General features: G+C 45.0%; 1 protein-coding gene and 1 pseudogene across 1 annotated transcript in view; one reads left to right on the forward strand and one right to left on the reverse strand.

Annotated features, from left to right (window-relative positions):
- TTC6 (tetratricopeptide repeat domain 6) overlaps window positions 1–15,793 on the reverse strand; it is a 191,266-nt gene that overhangs the window by 164,483 nt on the left and 10,990 nt on the right. Inside the window, exon 3 of the mRNA XM_053927694.1 lies at window positions 13,740–14,681. Within this exon, the coding sequence (XP_053783669.1) occupies window positions 13,740–14,666 (927 nt within the window). The 5' untranslated portion in view covers window positions 14,667–14,681. The remainder of the gene's footprint in view (window positions 1–13,739; window positions 14,682–15,793) is intronic.
- On the forward strand, window positions 3,486–5,281 carry LOC112296507 (vacuolar protein sorting-associated protein 72 homolog pseudogene; annotated as a pseudogene).

Here is a 15,793-nt window from a genome sequence, read left to right on the forward strand (position 1 = left end):
TAGCATTTCATTGTTCAATTAACTTTGTATTTCAATCTTGAAAGTAAACACTCACGGAGTAAGTTTATTTTGAAGAAACAACTTCTAGCTTGTTTCTAAATCATTACTACAATTAAACTGGCAAAAGGAACAGAAAATTTGTCTTCAAGAAAAATATAAATATTTTATTTTTCATGTTTAAAAATGAATGAAGAGTCTTCCAGTCAAGATGTCAGCATTGGCAGACAAGGCTTACCTCTTTGCACAACCACATCAAAATCACAACTAAAATACAGAATAACCATCACTCAGAACCATCAGAAATCGACTTGAATGGAAGTCTGACAACTATGGAATTAAAGAAACCACATCCATCCAGACTAGGAGAAGCACAGACATGGAATGAACTGGTTCCGCACACACATGTGGTGGATAAAAATCCAGGAGGGATATCTCAGGAGTGAGGAGTCGCAGTCCTACACCAGGCCCCCCAGACCAGGGTGCCAGTGACAGGAAGATAAGTCCCCACAACCTCTGGCTTCAAAAACCAACAGAGATTGAGTCAGTGGAAGAAACTTCTGGAGATCCAAGCAGTTCCTCTTAAAGAACCTACACATGGACTCACCTACTCAGACTCACTTCCTCTGAGCTCCAGCACTGGGGTAGCAGCTGGAAAGGCACCAGTCACGTACATGGAGAAACTGAAGTGTCTGGCTCAAGTTGAGCTGAGGCCATTGTCCCTCTTCTAAACCCTCCACCCATAGAGCCAGCAAGCTGGTGCCATATCTGAGACTCCATCAACCTGGCTAACACTGTTTGCCTGGCCCTGGAGAGATCCCCAGAGACTCCGCCCCACCCAACTTTCGGGCCCACCCAAAATGCTTTTCAGTATGAATGGCTGGTCTTGACTCATGCTTCACAACTTCTTAAATGCTCTCAAACAAGCAACAGCTGGTCTCAGTGAGAGCTTGGCTCATTCACAGCTTCGCTTTGCCTGGGAATGTCTAAGCCCAGCACAAGTAGCAGCCTTCTCAGATTGCTTTATAGCTCAGGTAGGGTGGCCCCAGGCAAAACACAGATGGAGAATGACCTTGGCCTGTACCACCCAAGGAAACCCCAGGGCCAGCGCACCCAGTGGACAGCTACAGACCACACTGGAGTACCACCACCCTGCCTCTGCACAGCTGATCCTCCACAGAGGGCAGAAATTGGTGGTCAGTGGTCACAGCCAGTCCTTGCAGCTGATTGGCCTGGGTAAATCCCTCCCATTGATCTGCCAACAGCAAGCAAGTCTCAACTACAAAAGGAGAGTGCACTCAGCCCGCACAAAGGACACACCTCAAATACCCAGCATGGCTGACAGAGGAGGCTGTGCCACTGACCCTACAGGACTCCTACTACATTAGGCCACACTACCAAGACACGGAGTCAAAGCAGCTCTACCTAATACATAGAAACAAACACAGGGAGGCTGCCAAAATGAGGAGACAAGGAAACATGGCCCAAACGAACAAACAGATCAAAACTCCAGAAAAAGAACTAAACGAAATGGAGATAAGCAATTTACCAGATGCAAAGTTTAAACCACTGGTTATAAGGATGCTCAAGGAACTTAGTGAGGACCCTTCTACCCAGGGTCTCATTTGGCAATATCTAGAGATATTTTTGTTGTTATGACTTGGGCGGGGGAAAGGGGCAGAGGATTGTGCTACCGGCATCTAGTGCATAGAGGCCAGGAATCTTCCTAAACATCCTTCATTCTACAAGACAGCCACCCACAGTGAAGAATTATCCAACCCAAAATGTCAATAGGGCCAAGGTTGAGAAACCCTGCTTCAGATGTTTGACCTACATCTGACAGATAAACTTAATCAGCAGGTATTCTGTGCACCTGTTTGTTAGTACAGTTATTTATGGAACTCTGAACCCAAGGCCTGGACTGCTCTTTCTCGAGCTCTAACGGGAGACAACACACCCTGCTGAGAATGTCTTAGCCTTTGCCTTTTCCTGCAATTGCTGTGTGGCTCCCAGTTAACATGTCTACAATGAAGACCCACATTCCTTGCTTATCCAGGAGAGAATGTTGTTTATATAGACTCCAAATGTTTAAAACAAACATCCTTATTTTAATCTTAAGAGTCTTTAAATCATAATTTAGACCACCTTTGTACTTACATTTTTATCGCTCTCTCTCATCTATCCAGCCACAGCCATGCCAACAAATTCCCCATTGTTCCCGCCTCACCCTAAATAAAACTGGAATGACTTTTATCCAAAATTACGCACAGCTTCGTCTTCCGGAATTGTTGGGGACAGGAAGAGGGAGCTTGAAATAGCAAGAATGAAACCTAGGCTGCAGCTCCAAACCTCCAGGAGCCAAATGGGCACCAAATGCAGACCGGTGCGGCCACTGTGGGAAGCAGTATGGAGATACCTCAAACAATTAAAACTGGATCTGCCTTTCAACCCGGTGACCTCGCTTCTGGGACTATATCCAAAGAAACCCAAAACACTAATTCGAAAGAACATAAGCACCCCTGTGTTCACTGCAGCATTATTTTCCATCGCCAAGATATGGAAGCAGCTCGAGTGTCCATCAGTAGATGAGTGGGTAATAAAACAACGATGGCACGTTTGCACAATGGAATACTACTCGGTGGTAAAGAAAGAAAAAATTTTACCCTTTGTGAGAGTTTGGGTGGACCTGGAGAACATTATGCTAAGTGAAATAAGCCAGTCAGAGAAAGACAAATACCATACGATTTCACTCATGTGTGGAATCTAATGAGCAAACTGAACTAAGCAAAATAGAGACAGACTCAGAGAGAGAGACCAGGATGACAGCTAAGGGGAGAAGTTAGGGAGTGGAGAGATTGAGCAAAAAGGAAAAACTCATGGACATGGACAACAGTGTGGTGACTGCAGGAGGGATAGGGGTATAAGGGGACTAAATCGTACTGGAAAGAATACAATAAAAAAATTAATTAAAATTTAAATTTTAAAAAATAAATAAAATATTTTTAAATCCAGGCTGCACTAAAAATGAATATAATAGAAGGCAGAGATAGGACTGAGGCATTCCATACTGGCCACTCTCCTACATAAACTAATTCAGGTAACTGAAGCACCAAGAAAAGGATACACAAGAGGACTGGGATCACAGAAAATAGAGTTCACTGTCTCATGTGCATATGCCATTCGATGTTCTTCCTTCTTGTATTCTATTCTATTTGAACCTTTCAAAATATACTCTCTCTCAAAGGCCCGTGTTTTGAAAGTGTAACTTTTCCCAACTGCACAGGCCCTCTGAGCCAGTGTCTAACTCGAGCCCCTCTCTGTGCCAAGTACCCTGACTGTGTCACAGGGCTCCTTCTCACCAGCGCGAGCACCGAGTCCTTTGTTCTATTAAGACTTCCAAGTCACGTCCCTGATTATTTTTTCTATGAGACACACAGAAAACCTAACTAGGAATACCCATTTCGAAATGGCCGGAGCAGTCACAGTGATCCTATTCAGCAACCGGGAGGGAGATGTGGGTCTTAATTGAAAACATTTGTCCTACTCTGCTGATAAACGTTAGGTCAAAGACAACACTGGGGAGTCTTGTCCTTACATGTTTGTGTTTCCCTAATGGGATTTATGATCACATTCTTTCAATCACAGCCAAGCGTGGATTCTGGACCTGAAACTATTTTAAGGACAATGTGGCAGCAGTATTCTGTGTACTAACAAGAGGTTTGGAGCTGCAGCCAAGAATAGTAAAATATCTTCCTTCCGTCATTCTCAAAAAAGACTGTCTCCTTTTCTGCTCTTTCTCTCCCCCACTACACCTCCCACTTTCAGTGTGGAACCCAGATTCCCTTGTTATTATCTTTGTTTTGAATGTCCCTGCCACAGTAGAGTCTATATAATGGGCAAAAAAAATCCTAAACTATGACCCTATCTAGCTTTGCTCCCTGCCAGGGACATATCACAATCAGCAAATGGATAGCCCAGGCGTGGTTCCAGTCCAGTCTCCGGCGTGTGACTGCCTGGGGTGGCATCCCAGCTCTGCCATGCGTTAGTTGCTACTAAAGCCTCATGTGTGAAATGAGGCTCTTATCAGTATCTACTTAACAGGCTGTGGTTGGGACAAAAATGCACATAACTGCATCCCATAGTGCTTGGCACACATATAGCTCTGAGAACCACGTTGGGAGAGGAGCTGCTGGTCGCAGCCTCGGTAGGTGATATGAGTTTGGCTGGGGGCTGGGACCCCCGGAAGACCACGGGGAACCGGCTTTCTGGGCTCCTGGAGGCAGAGGAGGAAGATGAATTCTACCAGACGACTTATGGGGGTTTCACGGAGGAATCTGGAGATGATGAGTATCAAGGGGGACCAGTCAGACACAGAGGATGAAGTTGACTCTGATTTTGACATTGATGAGGGGGACGAACCATCCAGTGATGGAGAAGCAGAAAAGCCAAGAAGGAAGTGCCGAGTACTAGCCAACGCCTATAAGGAGCCTCTCAAGAGCTTGAGGTCTCGAAAGGCCAGCACCCCGGCTGGTAGCTCTCAGAAGGCCCAGGAAGAGAAGACGCTGCTACCTCTAGAACTACTGGATGATGGCTCTGACAGTTGGAAGTCTGCATGTCAATCTACAGCTGAACATACACAGCAAACATCCCTGCGGGTACAGGAAAGGCAGGGCCAGTCACGGCGGCCAAAGGGGCCCCACTGTGAGCGGCTGCTGACCCAGGAGGAGCTGCTCAGAGAGGCTAAGATCACTGATTAGCTCAACTTACATTCACTGGAGACACATGAGCGACTCGAGGCTGACAAAAAGAAGCAGGGTCACAAGAAGTGGAAGTGCCCTGGGCCTACAATCACCTATCGTTTAGTGACAGTGCCGCTGGTGGGGGAGCTGGGCCCTAAAGAAGAGAATGTTGATGTGGCAGGACTTGAACCTGCTCCCACAGCTCCCCGTGCTGGGACTGGACCTGTCGTCCCTTCTGCTCACTGCTCACGTACCTTCATCACTTTTAGTGGTGATGGGACATTTGAGGAATGGTTTCCCCAAGTGAGGCTCCCAAAGGCCCCTGTTCGGGAGGTCTGCCTGGTGACCCATCGTCCAGCCCTATACTGGGACCCTGTTACAGACATACCGTACACCACTGCTTGAGCTTTCAAGGTCATCTGTGAGGACTACAAGAAGTACATCACTGCCCACTGCCTCTGCCCTGGGCCCAGGGCTCGCCACCTACTGAGCCCCTCCCTGGCTCTGGGCCTCAAGCCTTACACTGGAAAATCATCATCAAATGAAGAGATGTCTGTTCCTTAGAAAACTCTTTCCTGTCCTGACTCGGGCTCTCAGTCTCCCGTTTCCCCCTTTGTCATCTCTAATCTTTGCCCAGCCCTTTTCTTTATTTCTTTCACCATCTTTTCCCCTAGTTCCTGCTGGTTAGTTTGTGCTCTTTAATCCAATAAAATAGAAAGATCCTCCCCACCACCAAAAAAAGAATCACTTATAATCTCTATAAAGGAAGGCCTAGAAAGTAAATTTTAAAAACATCTTAGGAGAGGATTCCAAGATGGCTGTGGAGTAGGTGGAAACTAAACTCACCTGCTCCCAGCGCCAAACTGAATGTAAGGCTAAATTATAGAGCAATCAACCCTAATGGCCAACTGAAGTCTAGCTGAACTGAAATGTTATAACCAAGGACTTACAGAAGAAGCCACATAGAAACTGGTAAGAAGGGTGGAGAAGCAGACAGGGCTGGCCCCTGCACCCACCGAAGTGTGGCAACTGAGAAGCAAGAGATATCTTGGCTGCAAAACTCCATCACCTCAGGAGCATGGGGTCTCTACACCATGCAGGGACCCCATCTCAAATCAACAGAGATGGGAAAAGGAGCTCACATAGCATCAGGTGGTGAAAATCAGCGAGGATTCAGTCTGCCTGGGAGTGAAGGGAGTCTGCTAGAGACCCAGATGTCACCTTCCCTGGGTGGAGCTCTCTTACTCTTCCAGCACCAGCCTGGGGAGAATACTGCCAGGCCCTCCAGTGGTGGCAACACCACTCTGCCATGCCTGTGACCTGCAGAGGTGTCTGCTGGCTGAACCCAGCAGGACCTTTGCAGAGCTCTTCTTCTGGTAAAGTTCTTGGTGGAGACTCAGATGGAGATTGAACTGTGTAGCTTTGGAAAGGGAACCATTTTTCCCATCTCAAGTGCACAGTCGTAGAGAACCCCCCCCAACCTGTTGAATCACTTGGCCTGTCCTTCCACTCCCTGTGACCTCACCCTACTGAGTTCTGTCATGCAGGGGGATCAGAGTGCTGTGAAAAGCTACAGCTGTTGGAGCACATCTCCTGGGGACACTTTCATCCAGGAATCAGATGGGCAGGAGCTGGGCTGTAGAGCTACATTGCACAGACCTGGGGGACCACTCCTATTATCCCTACATGTAAGCTCAGAATGCACTGTTCCCCCAACAGGAGACTCCTTTGACCTATCTTTCCAGCAGCTGGGGGTCCTACCCTGCTGAGCTCAGCTCGATGCGGGTGGCAGGGACTGCTGCTCAGAGTTGGGACATTTAGAGTGTGTCTCCTTCAGGGGCTATTGTCTGGGACCTGGACAAAGTGTTTGGCCCATTCCTGTGGGCTCAGTCAGCACCACCTCCAACAGCAGACTCTTTTAATCTGTCTTCCTGAGACTTGGTGGCCCTGCTGAGCTAGGAGACTTGGTGGCCCTGCTGAGCTAGCTCTGCCTTGCTGAGCTTGCTCCTGCAGAGGGAACAGCTGGCTGTACCCAGCCTGAACCTGCAGTGTCCTCCTCCTGGGGGAGCTGGAATTGGAGACTCTGGCAGAGTAGCACAGCCCTACTAATCTTGCACCTGTGGAAGAGTCTGTGGGTGGGTGGAGGCAAGCCTGGGCCCACTCTATAGTCTCTATTCTGAAGCCTCTGGAGAAAGACCAGGCAACCTCAGAGGGAGGCAGAGTAGGTGACAGGTGGAGGCAGACCTCAAGGAGCCTTGGACTTTTTAAGACCTTCCCCCAGTTCTAAGCTAGAGGAAGTTGACCCTTGTGCACAGATTGGCCCCTCCCACACACACCCAGGCTGAGTAGATGCAGCCACAAACAGTGAATAGCATGGTAGCTCCAGACAAGGAGCCCAGGGTGGGCTGCACACAATGTCTGACATCTGCTGGTGCCTGAACCCCACCCAAGTGGACCCAAAACCAACATGACCAGTGGTGGGCTTCAGACCAGACCAGAGCTTGACCCAACCAGCCACACAAGCAGCACACCCAAAGGGGGATTCTCACAGGCACCAGGCCATGCTGGGAACAACTTTGTCTCAGGGGGCAGCCCCTACACAGCAACTCATATATGGTGATCAATCGAGGTTTATCCTTATAGCCAGCCAGCCTGAAGGGTTAACTCCATCCATGAAAGTGCCAACAGCATTCAAGACTCAACTATAGCCCTAGATGGTGTGACTCAGTTGGTTGTGCACTGTCCTGTATACCGAAGGGTCACGGGTTTGATTCCCAGTCAAGACACATGCCTGGGTTGTGGGTTCAGTCCACAGTTGGGGTACGTATGAAAGGCAACAAATCGATGTTTCTCTCGCACATCGATGCTTCTCCATGTCTTTTTCTCTCTCACAACCCCTCTCTCTAAACCCTCTCTCCCTTCCTCTCTCTCTAAAAGCAATGAAAAAATGTCCTCAGGGGAGGAAAAAAAAAATAACAATTTTAAGAAGACTCAATTAAGTAGTTCCAGCCAAGATGGAGGTAGAAGTAGAAACCTCTCGCTTCCTCGCACAACCAAAAGGAGGATAACAACCAGTCTAAAATCAATAAACAACTAAAAGCACCAGAAAGTCAAACTACATGGAACTCTGACAACCAAGGAATTAAAGAAAAAGATCAACCACAACAACCAGACCGGTAAGGCAGCGGACCACACAGCCCACTCAGAAAAACTGAGGTGATGGCAGACCGTGGGGGTGGGGCTGGCTGCCTAGTTGGGGGGCTCTGCGGGAGGGGCTGACTTAAGGAGAAAACTGACACTCAGAGCTGACTGTGGGCTACGGATGGAGTTGCATGGTGGGAGATACACCCAATCGCACATGAGAGTTCGTTGAAAAGTGTACTAGCGACAAGCAGGCGAGCTGCACTGTTCCCTCTCTGGCTCCTCCCCCCACAGTCAGCCTCACAGCTCAGCAAAGATGGTTGCCCTGCCCAGGTGAATAGCTAAGGCCCCGCGGCCTTACAACCTATCAGCTGGGCCAAGACAAAGAAATATGGCCCAAATGAAAGAACAGAGCAAAGCCCCAGAAAGAGAACTAAGCAAGGAGGAGATCGCCACCCTATCTGATGGAGAATTTAAAGCCATGGTAATCAAAATGCTCACAGATCTGATTGAGCTTGGTCGAAAAATGAAAAAACACATGAAGGATACCCAAAGTGAAATAATGCAAAACATTCAGGGAACCAACAGTGATAGGAAGGAAACCAGGACTCAAAGCAACGATTTGGAACAAAAGAGAGAAGTAAACATCCATCCAGAAGAAAAGGAAGAAAAAAGAATCCAAAAATATGAAGAGAGACTTAGGAGCCTCTGGGACAACTTGAAACATTCCAATATCCAAATTATAGGGATGCCAGAAGGAGAAGAACAGCAGCAAGAAATTGAAAACTTATTCAAATAATGAAGGAAAACTTCCCCAATCCCCAATAGAGTTCTAGGAAGTCGGAAGCTCAGAGAGTCCCAAAGAAATTGGACCCAAAGAGAAACACACCAAGGTATATATCATAATTAAGTTACCCAAGATTAAAGATAAGGAGAGAATCTTAAAAGCAGCAAGAGAAAAGGAGACAGTTACCTGCAAAGGAGTTCCCATTAGACTATCAGCTGATTTCTCAAATGAAATCTTGCAGGCAAGAAGGGCTGGAAAGAAGTATTTGAAGTCATGAAAGGCAAGGACCTACATCCAAGATTACTCTATCCAGCAAAGCTTTCATTTAAAATGGAGGAGCAGATAGAGTGCTTCCCAGATAAGGTCAAGTTAAAGGAGTTCATCATCGCCAAGCCATTATTATGTGAAACATTAAAGGGACTTACCTAAGAAAAAGAAGATCAAAAATATGAACATTAAAATGACAACGAACTCACAACTATCAACAAATGAACCTAAAAGAAAAGAAAAACAACGAAAACTAAAATTAAGCAAACAACTAGAACAGGAACAGAACCAGAGAAATGGAGATCACATGGAGGGTTTTCAGTGGGGAGGGGGAAGGGAGGAATGGGGGGGAAAGGTACAGAGAAGAAGCATAATTAGTAGGCATAAGATAGACGGGGAGAGATAAAAAATGGTATAGGAAACAGAGGACTCGAAGAACTTATATGTGCAACTCATGGACATGAACTAAGGGGGGTGATACTGGAGGGTTGGGGGGGCAGGATGGAGGGGGGATAAAGGGAGGAAAATTGGAAAAACTGTAATAGCATAATCAATGAAAAAATACTTTTAAAAAAAGACTCAATTACAACAGGAGAGGGCACATAACCCACAGGAAACATTTCTGGAGCACTGAATTCAGGTGATCTGGAAGATTATGCCACTGAGCCCAACAAGACACCTACATCATAAAGCCATCATAACAAGTTTGGGAGTTGGAGCAGATCGACCTAATACACAGAGACAAAATAGAGAGGGAAAGAAATATGCCCCTAATGAAAAAACAAGAAAAAAAAATTAAACAAAATGGAAGCCACCAAGATACCAGATGCAGTTTAAAACAATGGTTGTAAGGATGCCCAAAGACCGTAGAGGAAGCATGGGTGATCTCAGTGAGAACTGAAAGAGACAGGAAACACCAAAAAGAATATAAAAACCATATAAAAGAAACAGTCATAAATGAAAAATACAATATCTGAGATGAAGAATACACTAAGAGCAGGTTAGATGAAGCATAGGATCAAATCAGCAATTTAGAGGACAAGATAACACTAAGTACCCAAGCAGAGCATCCAAAAGAAAAATAAATTTGAATTTTAAAAAGTCTATGGGACCCCTGGGACAACATGAAGTGTGACAGCTCCTGATCACAGGGGTACAAGAAGGAAGAGAGTGAGTGAGGGATCAACAACCTGTTTGAAGAGATAATGGCTGAAAACTTGCCTAACCTCATGGAGGAAACAGTTACAAAAGTTCAGGAAGCACAGAGAGTTCCAATCAAGATGAACCCAAAGAGGCCCACACCAAGACATGTCAAAATTAAAATAGCAAAGGTTAAAGACAAAGAGAGAATGTTAAAAGCAGCAAGAGGGACACTTCCCTATAATGGCACTCCCATAAGGATGTCACTGATTTCTCAACAGGAACACTTCCGACCAGAAGGGGCTGGCGTGAAATATTCAAAGTGATGAAAAGCAAGGACCTACAACCAAGACTACTTTACCCAGCAAGACTATTATTTAGAATTGAAGGTGAAATTTAAAAGAAAAAAAAAAAAGAAAGAAAGGAATTCATTACCACCAAACCAATATTGCAAGTAATGTTAAAGAGTGTGCTTTAAGAAGAATAACAAAGAAAGAAATAGAAAGAGGAAGGAACATCGGTGTAAAGAATAAAATGACAATAAATAAATACCTATCAGTAATAACCCCAAAGGTAAATGAATTAAATGCTCCAACCAAAGTCATAGGGTAGCTGGAGGGATAAGGAAACTGGACACAAGCTGTCTACAGCAGACCCACCTCAGAACAGAAGATTTGCACACAGGCTGAAAGTGGAGGGATGGAAAAAACATTCCGTGCAAATCAAAGTGAAAGAAAAGCTGGGGTAGCAATATATCAGACAAAACAAACTTCAAAACAAAGACCATAAGAGACAAAGAAGGCCACTACATGGTACTGAAGAGGTCAACCCAACAAGAGGTAATAACCCTTGTAAACATATATGCAGCCAACACAGGAGCACCTAAATATAAAGAGAATCTTGGGAAACATTAAGGGAGAGATCAACAGCAACACAGTCATTAGCAGGGGATTTTAACACCACACTGTCATCAACGGATGTATGTTCCAAACCGAAAATCAACATGGCAACAGCTACACCGGACCGGATGGATTCAATTGATATTTACAGAACAATTCATCCCAAAGCAGCAGAGTATACATTTTTCTTAAGTGCACAGAGAATATTCTCAAAGATAGACCACATGTTAGAACACAAAATAGGTCTTAATAAATTCAAGAAGACTGAAATCATATCAGAAAGAATAATTTTTAAAATGATTCCAATTACTATTGCAACAACAACAACAACAAAATAAGCCACCTAGGAATAAATTTCACCAAAGAGGTAAAAAAGCTGTACTCAGAAAATTATAAGACACTGAAGAAAGAAACTGAGGAAGACACAAATAAGTGCAAGCACATACCACGTTCATGGTTAGAAATAATTAACATCATTAAAATGTCCACATTACACAAAGCAATCTACAGATTCGACAGAATTCCTATGAAAATGCCAATGGCATATCTTACAGATATAAAACAAATATTCCAAAAATTTATATGGAACCACAAAAGACCTCTAATAGCCTTGGCAATTCTAAGAAAGAACAACAAAGTTGGAGGTTCATACTACTTGATATCAAACTATACTACAAGGTCATAGTAATCAAAACATCCTGGTACTGGCACAAGAACAGGCATATAAGATCAATGCAACAGAATAGAAAGCAAAAAAATAAACCAAAGCCATTATGGTCAATTAATATTTGACAAATAAGGCAAGAACATACAATGGGGTAAAGATAGTTTTTCAATAAATCGTGTTGAGAAAACTGGACAGATTCATGCAAAAAAAAAAAAAAAGAAACTTGTCCACCACTTTACACCATACACAAGAATCAACTCCAAAAAAATTAAAGACCTAAATGTTAAGTCACAAAACCATAAAAATCCTAGAAGAAAACATTTCAGACATTTCTCATAGCAATATTTTTGCTGACATATCTCCTCAGACAAGGGAAACAAAGGAAAAAATAAACAAAATAGAACCACATAGAACTAAAATGTCACCCGAGGACATTTTTTCATTGCTTTAGAGAGAGAGGAAGGGAGAGAGGGTTTAGAGAGAGGGGGAGTGGGAGCGGGAGAGGGGAGAAAGAGGCAGAGAGAAACATCGATGTGAATGGGAGAACATATTTGCCAATGATACACATCTGATAAAGGGCTATATTCCAAAATATATAAAGAACTTATACAACTCAACACAAAGAAAACAACCCAATTAAGAAATGGGCAAAGGTCCTAAAATGACACTTCTTCAAGGAGGACATACAAATGGCCAATATACATATGCAAAAATACTCAACATCAATAATCAGCAGAGAAATGCAAATTAAAACCATAATGAGATACCACTTTACACGTACCAGGACTGTTATCATCACTAAATCAACAAACAACCAGTGCTGGCGAGGATATAAAGAAAAGGGAACCTTCATGCACTGTTGGGAATACAGGCTGATGTAGCCACTGTGGAAAGCAGGACAGAGATACCTCAAAAAATTAAAAATGAAACTGCCTTTTGACCCAGCAATCCCACTTCTGGGAATATATCCGAAGAAACCAGAAACACTCATTTGAAAGAATATATACAACCCTATGCTCACTGCAGCATTATTTACAGTAGCCAAGATCTGGAAACAGCTCAAGTGCCCATCACTAGATGAGTGGATGAAAAAGCCTTCGTATATTTACACAATGGAATACTACTTGGCCATAAAAAAGAAGGAAATCTTACTTTGTGTGACAGCATAGATGGGCCTGGATAGTTTGCTAAATGAAATAAGCCAGTAAGAGAAAGACCAATACTGTACCATATAATCTCACTTATATGTGGAATCTAACGAACAAAATAAACAGATGAACAAAATAGAAACAGAGGCCTGAATACAGGGAATAGACTCACAGCTATCACAGGGGAGGGGTGTTGGGGGGCAGGATGAAAGTAAAGGGATTGAGCAAAAAAATCATATGTAAATACATATATACAAATATATATAAAACCCAGACACAGACAACAGTGTGGTGCCAGCCAGAGGGAAAGGCAGGTAGGTGGTCGTGGTGAATGAAGGTGGGCAAAGGAGGGACACAAGGCGGTGGGAAGAGACTTTGCTTTGTACGATGGGCACACGAGGCAGTGCGCAGATGGTGTTTCATTGACTTGTACACTTGAAACCTGTATCGTTTTGTGAACCAATGTCACCTTAATAAATTCAATTTTAAAAAACTAAGAGAATGATTTTCACTGAAATATTACAGAATTCTTATAAAGTCAATTTCTTAATAGTAATACATTGATGTTTAGGATATAAATTTACTGCTAAAAATGTGAAGGTATAAGAGAAAAAGATGAGTTTTTCGTATAAAACATCTGTTCTCTTATTTCAATACTAAACAACCACAAAGACTTTGAAAGGAAACGTTACCAGGGATGTGCTACGCAGGCCTACAACTAACGTTCACTGAACCAGTTTCTGAAATGACACCTCAATTTCTTTCCCTTTGAAAAGAGGATACCCTCCTTCAATGAAAGATTCAAAAATTCAAATTCAAAATTCAAAGAACTTGCGTAACGCGCCAGTGTTTTGTCTCGCCTGTCCAGCTTATAACACACCATATGCACTGTAATATTTCACGTGTCTATCCTAAGGTCGTACTGACCCAGGAGAACTATCCTCCTTCACCTACTTCCATCTCAATGTCGTAGTTCTGGCCGAGGACACTCTGTATGAGGTCTCTGATCGTCCGGTCGGAGGCCAGCTGGGCCTCGGACTGCAGCGAGGCGATGATCTCCTCTATGGACGTCGGGATCACTCTCACCGGCAGCGGGGCCTGCAGTGCGGCCTCCAGCCCGTCGCCCCGCTGGACAGTCTCACCGTCTGTTTTGGAAAAAGACCTCGGCGCGCCCGGGGACGCCTGGTGGGTGCGAATCCTCACTCCCCGCTGCCGCGTGGAGGCCTCCGCCTCGCCCTCCGCACTGGTAATGGAGCTGCTCTTCCACTCTCTGGCCCTGCGGGCCTCTGCGAGCACTGCCCGCCCCAGCTTCGCGCTGCGGCCCCGGGCCAGGTCCTGGACGCGCTTGGCACCCGAGGGCCTCGGGCTCCTCCAGCCCCATGGCCCCCCGGCCATTCTCCTCCGTGCAGGCGGCGGCATCAGGACCAGCGGTCTGGACGTGCCCACGCTAGTGGCGATGGCTGGCAGCTGCTTTAGGAGCCGGTGCCGGAGGAACGCCGAGCTCCGCAAGTAGAAGTCCTGGGGGCGAAACACCCGTGGCTTCGTGGGAGCAGCCCCCTCGCTCCGTCCCGGGGGGCGCATTGTACCTCGGAGCGCCTGCTGCAGTAGGGCTGCAGCGGGTGCTGCGGGGTCTTTAGCCGGAGGGGACCCTGATGGCTGCAGGGATCCAGCGGAGAAAACTCTCTCCGTCTCCCCAGCCTGGGCCGGGCCAGGGTCCTGAAGGCTGAAGACTGGGACTTCATCCACAGTCGGCTTGGAGGCCAGCTTCTGCTTGAATTGGAGAAAATCCTTTTTGGTCTGGCGGCGAATCTTCTCAAGCTCTTTGAAAATGTACAATTCTTCTTTGTAGTTCAGTCCAAAGTGCTTCGAAACCGTGGACATCTTGATTAATTTTTCCTGTGAAATAACAATATATTAACAAACAACACAAAAGTCCTGTTGACAAAATTCCAACCCCAAAAATAGCTTATCACAGTGGAATGAATGTTCACTGTGCTCCCTGAGACACCAGTGGGTAGTAGGGGTTTGTACCATTTTAAAACCAACTACTGACCTTCTCACAGGAACCATGAAAACCTTTCAAGTCTTTTGTAAAAGCTTTTCTTACGGTGGGCATTTCTGCAACCCCTAGGGATTTACTGTAACATTTCTTTAGACTGTCGTTTCCCAGTCCCATGGTGCACAGAGACCGCAGAAAACCTCAGGCAATCCTGGCAGGACAGCACTTCTCCCAACTAGTCCTGGGTGTCTCCATCCCTTCCCCAGCCCACCACTTCCCTGGGTGTGTCACCTGAGCTATGGCAGCCACAAGGCAGGCCTCGTGAATAAAAACTTCTAATTTTACCAAGGACATAAAAGAAAGACTTAGCCGAATAGTTAGCCCTGACCAGGTGGCACAGTATCCCGTTCACCAAAAGGTTGTGGGTTGGATTCTTGGTCAGGGAGCACACCTAGGCTGAGAGTTGGACCACCATTTGGGGCATGTACAGGACGTGACTGATTATTTTCTCTCTCACATCCATGTCTCTATCTCTCTCTCTTTCTAAAATCAATTTTTAAAAATGTCCTCAGGTGAGGATTTAAAAATAATATAAAGAGACAGTTAATGTTCCTTGGTGAGGAGACCAAATATTTTGATTATATCAGATCATCCTAAAATACTGTTATTAGTTTAATGCCATCACAATCAAAATCTAAAAATGATATTTTGAACTTTGAAAAGTAATTCTGAATTCATTTGAAATAATAAACAGGGTAGATCAGCCAAATTTTTCAAAAGGGAAATGAAGAAACACTTGGCCAACAAGACAGTTAAAACTTACCCAGATACAAGAATTAAAATTGAAACACAGCTACTAGAATCAACACATAGACTGAGTAAGCAAAAGAACTAACAATAACATGGCTTGTATTGTTAAGACAGCATTAAGTTGGTGATAAAAGCAGTATGAATAAATTGTGCTGAGGCAAATGGTTGACTATAGTATGGGGGCTGCGAAGGGAAGGAC

The sequence above is a fragment of the Desmodus rotundus genome, chromosome 7 (assembly GCF_022682495.2).
Source record: "Desmodus rotundus isolate HL8 chromosome 7, HLdesRot8A.1, whole genome shotgun sequence".
Classification (NCBI taxonomy): Eukaryota; Metazoa; Chordata; class Mammalia; order Chiroptera; family Phyllostomidae; genus Desmodus; species Desmodus rotundus.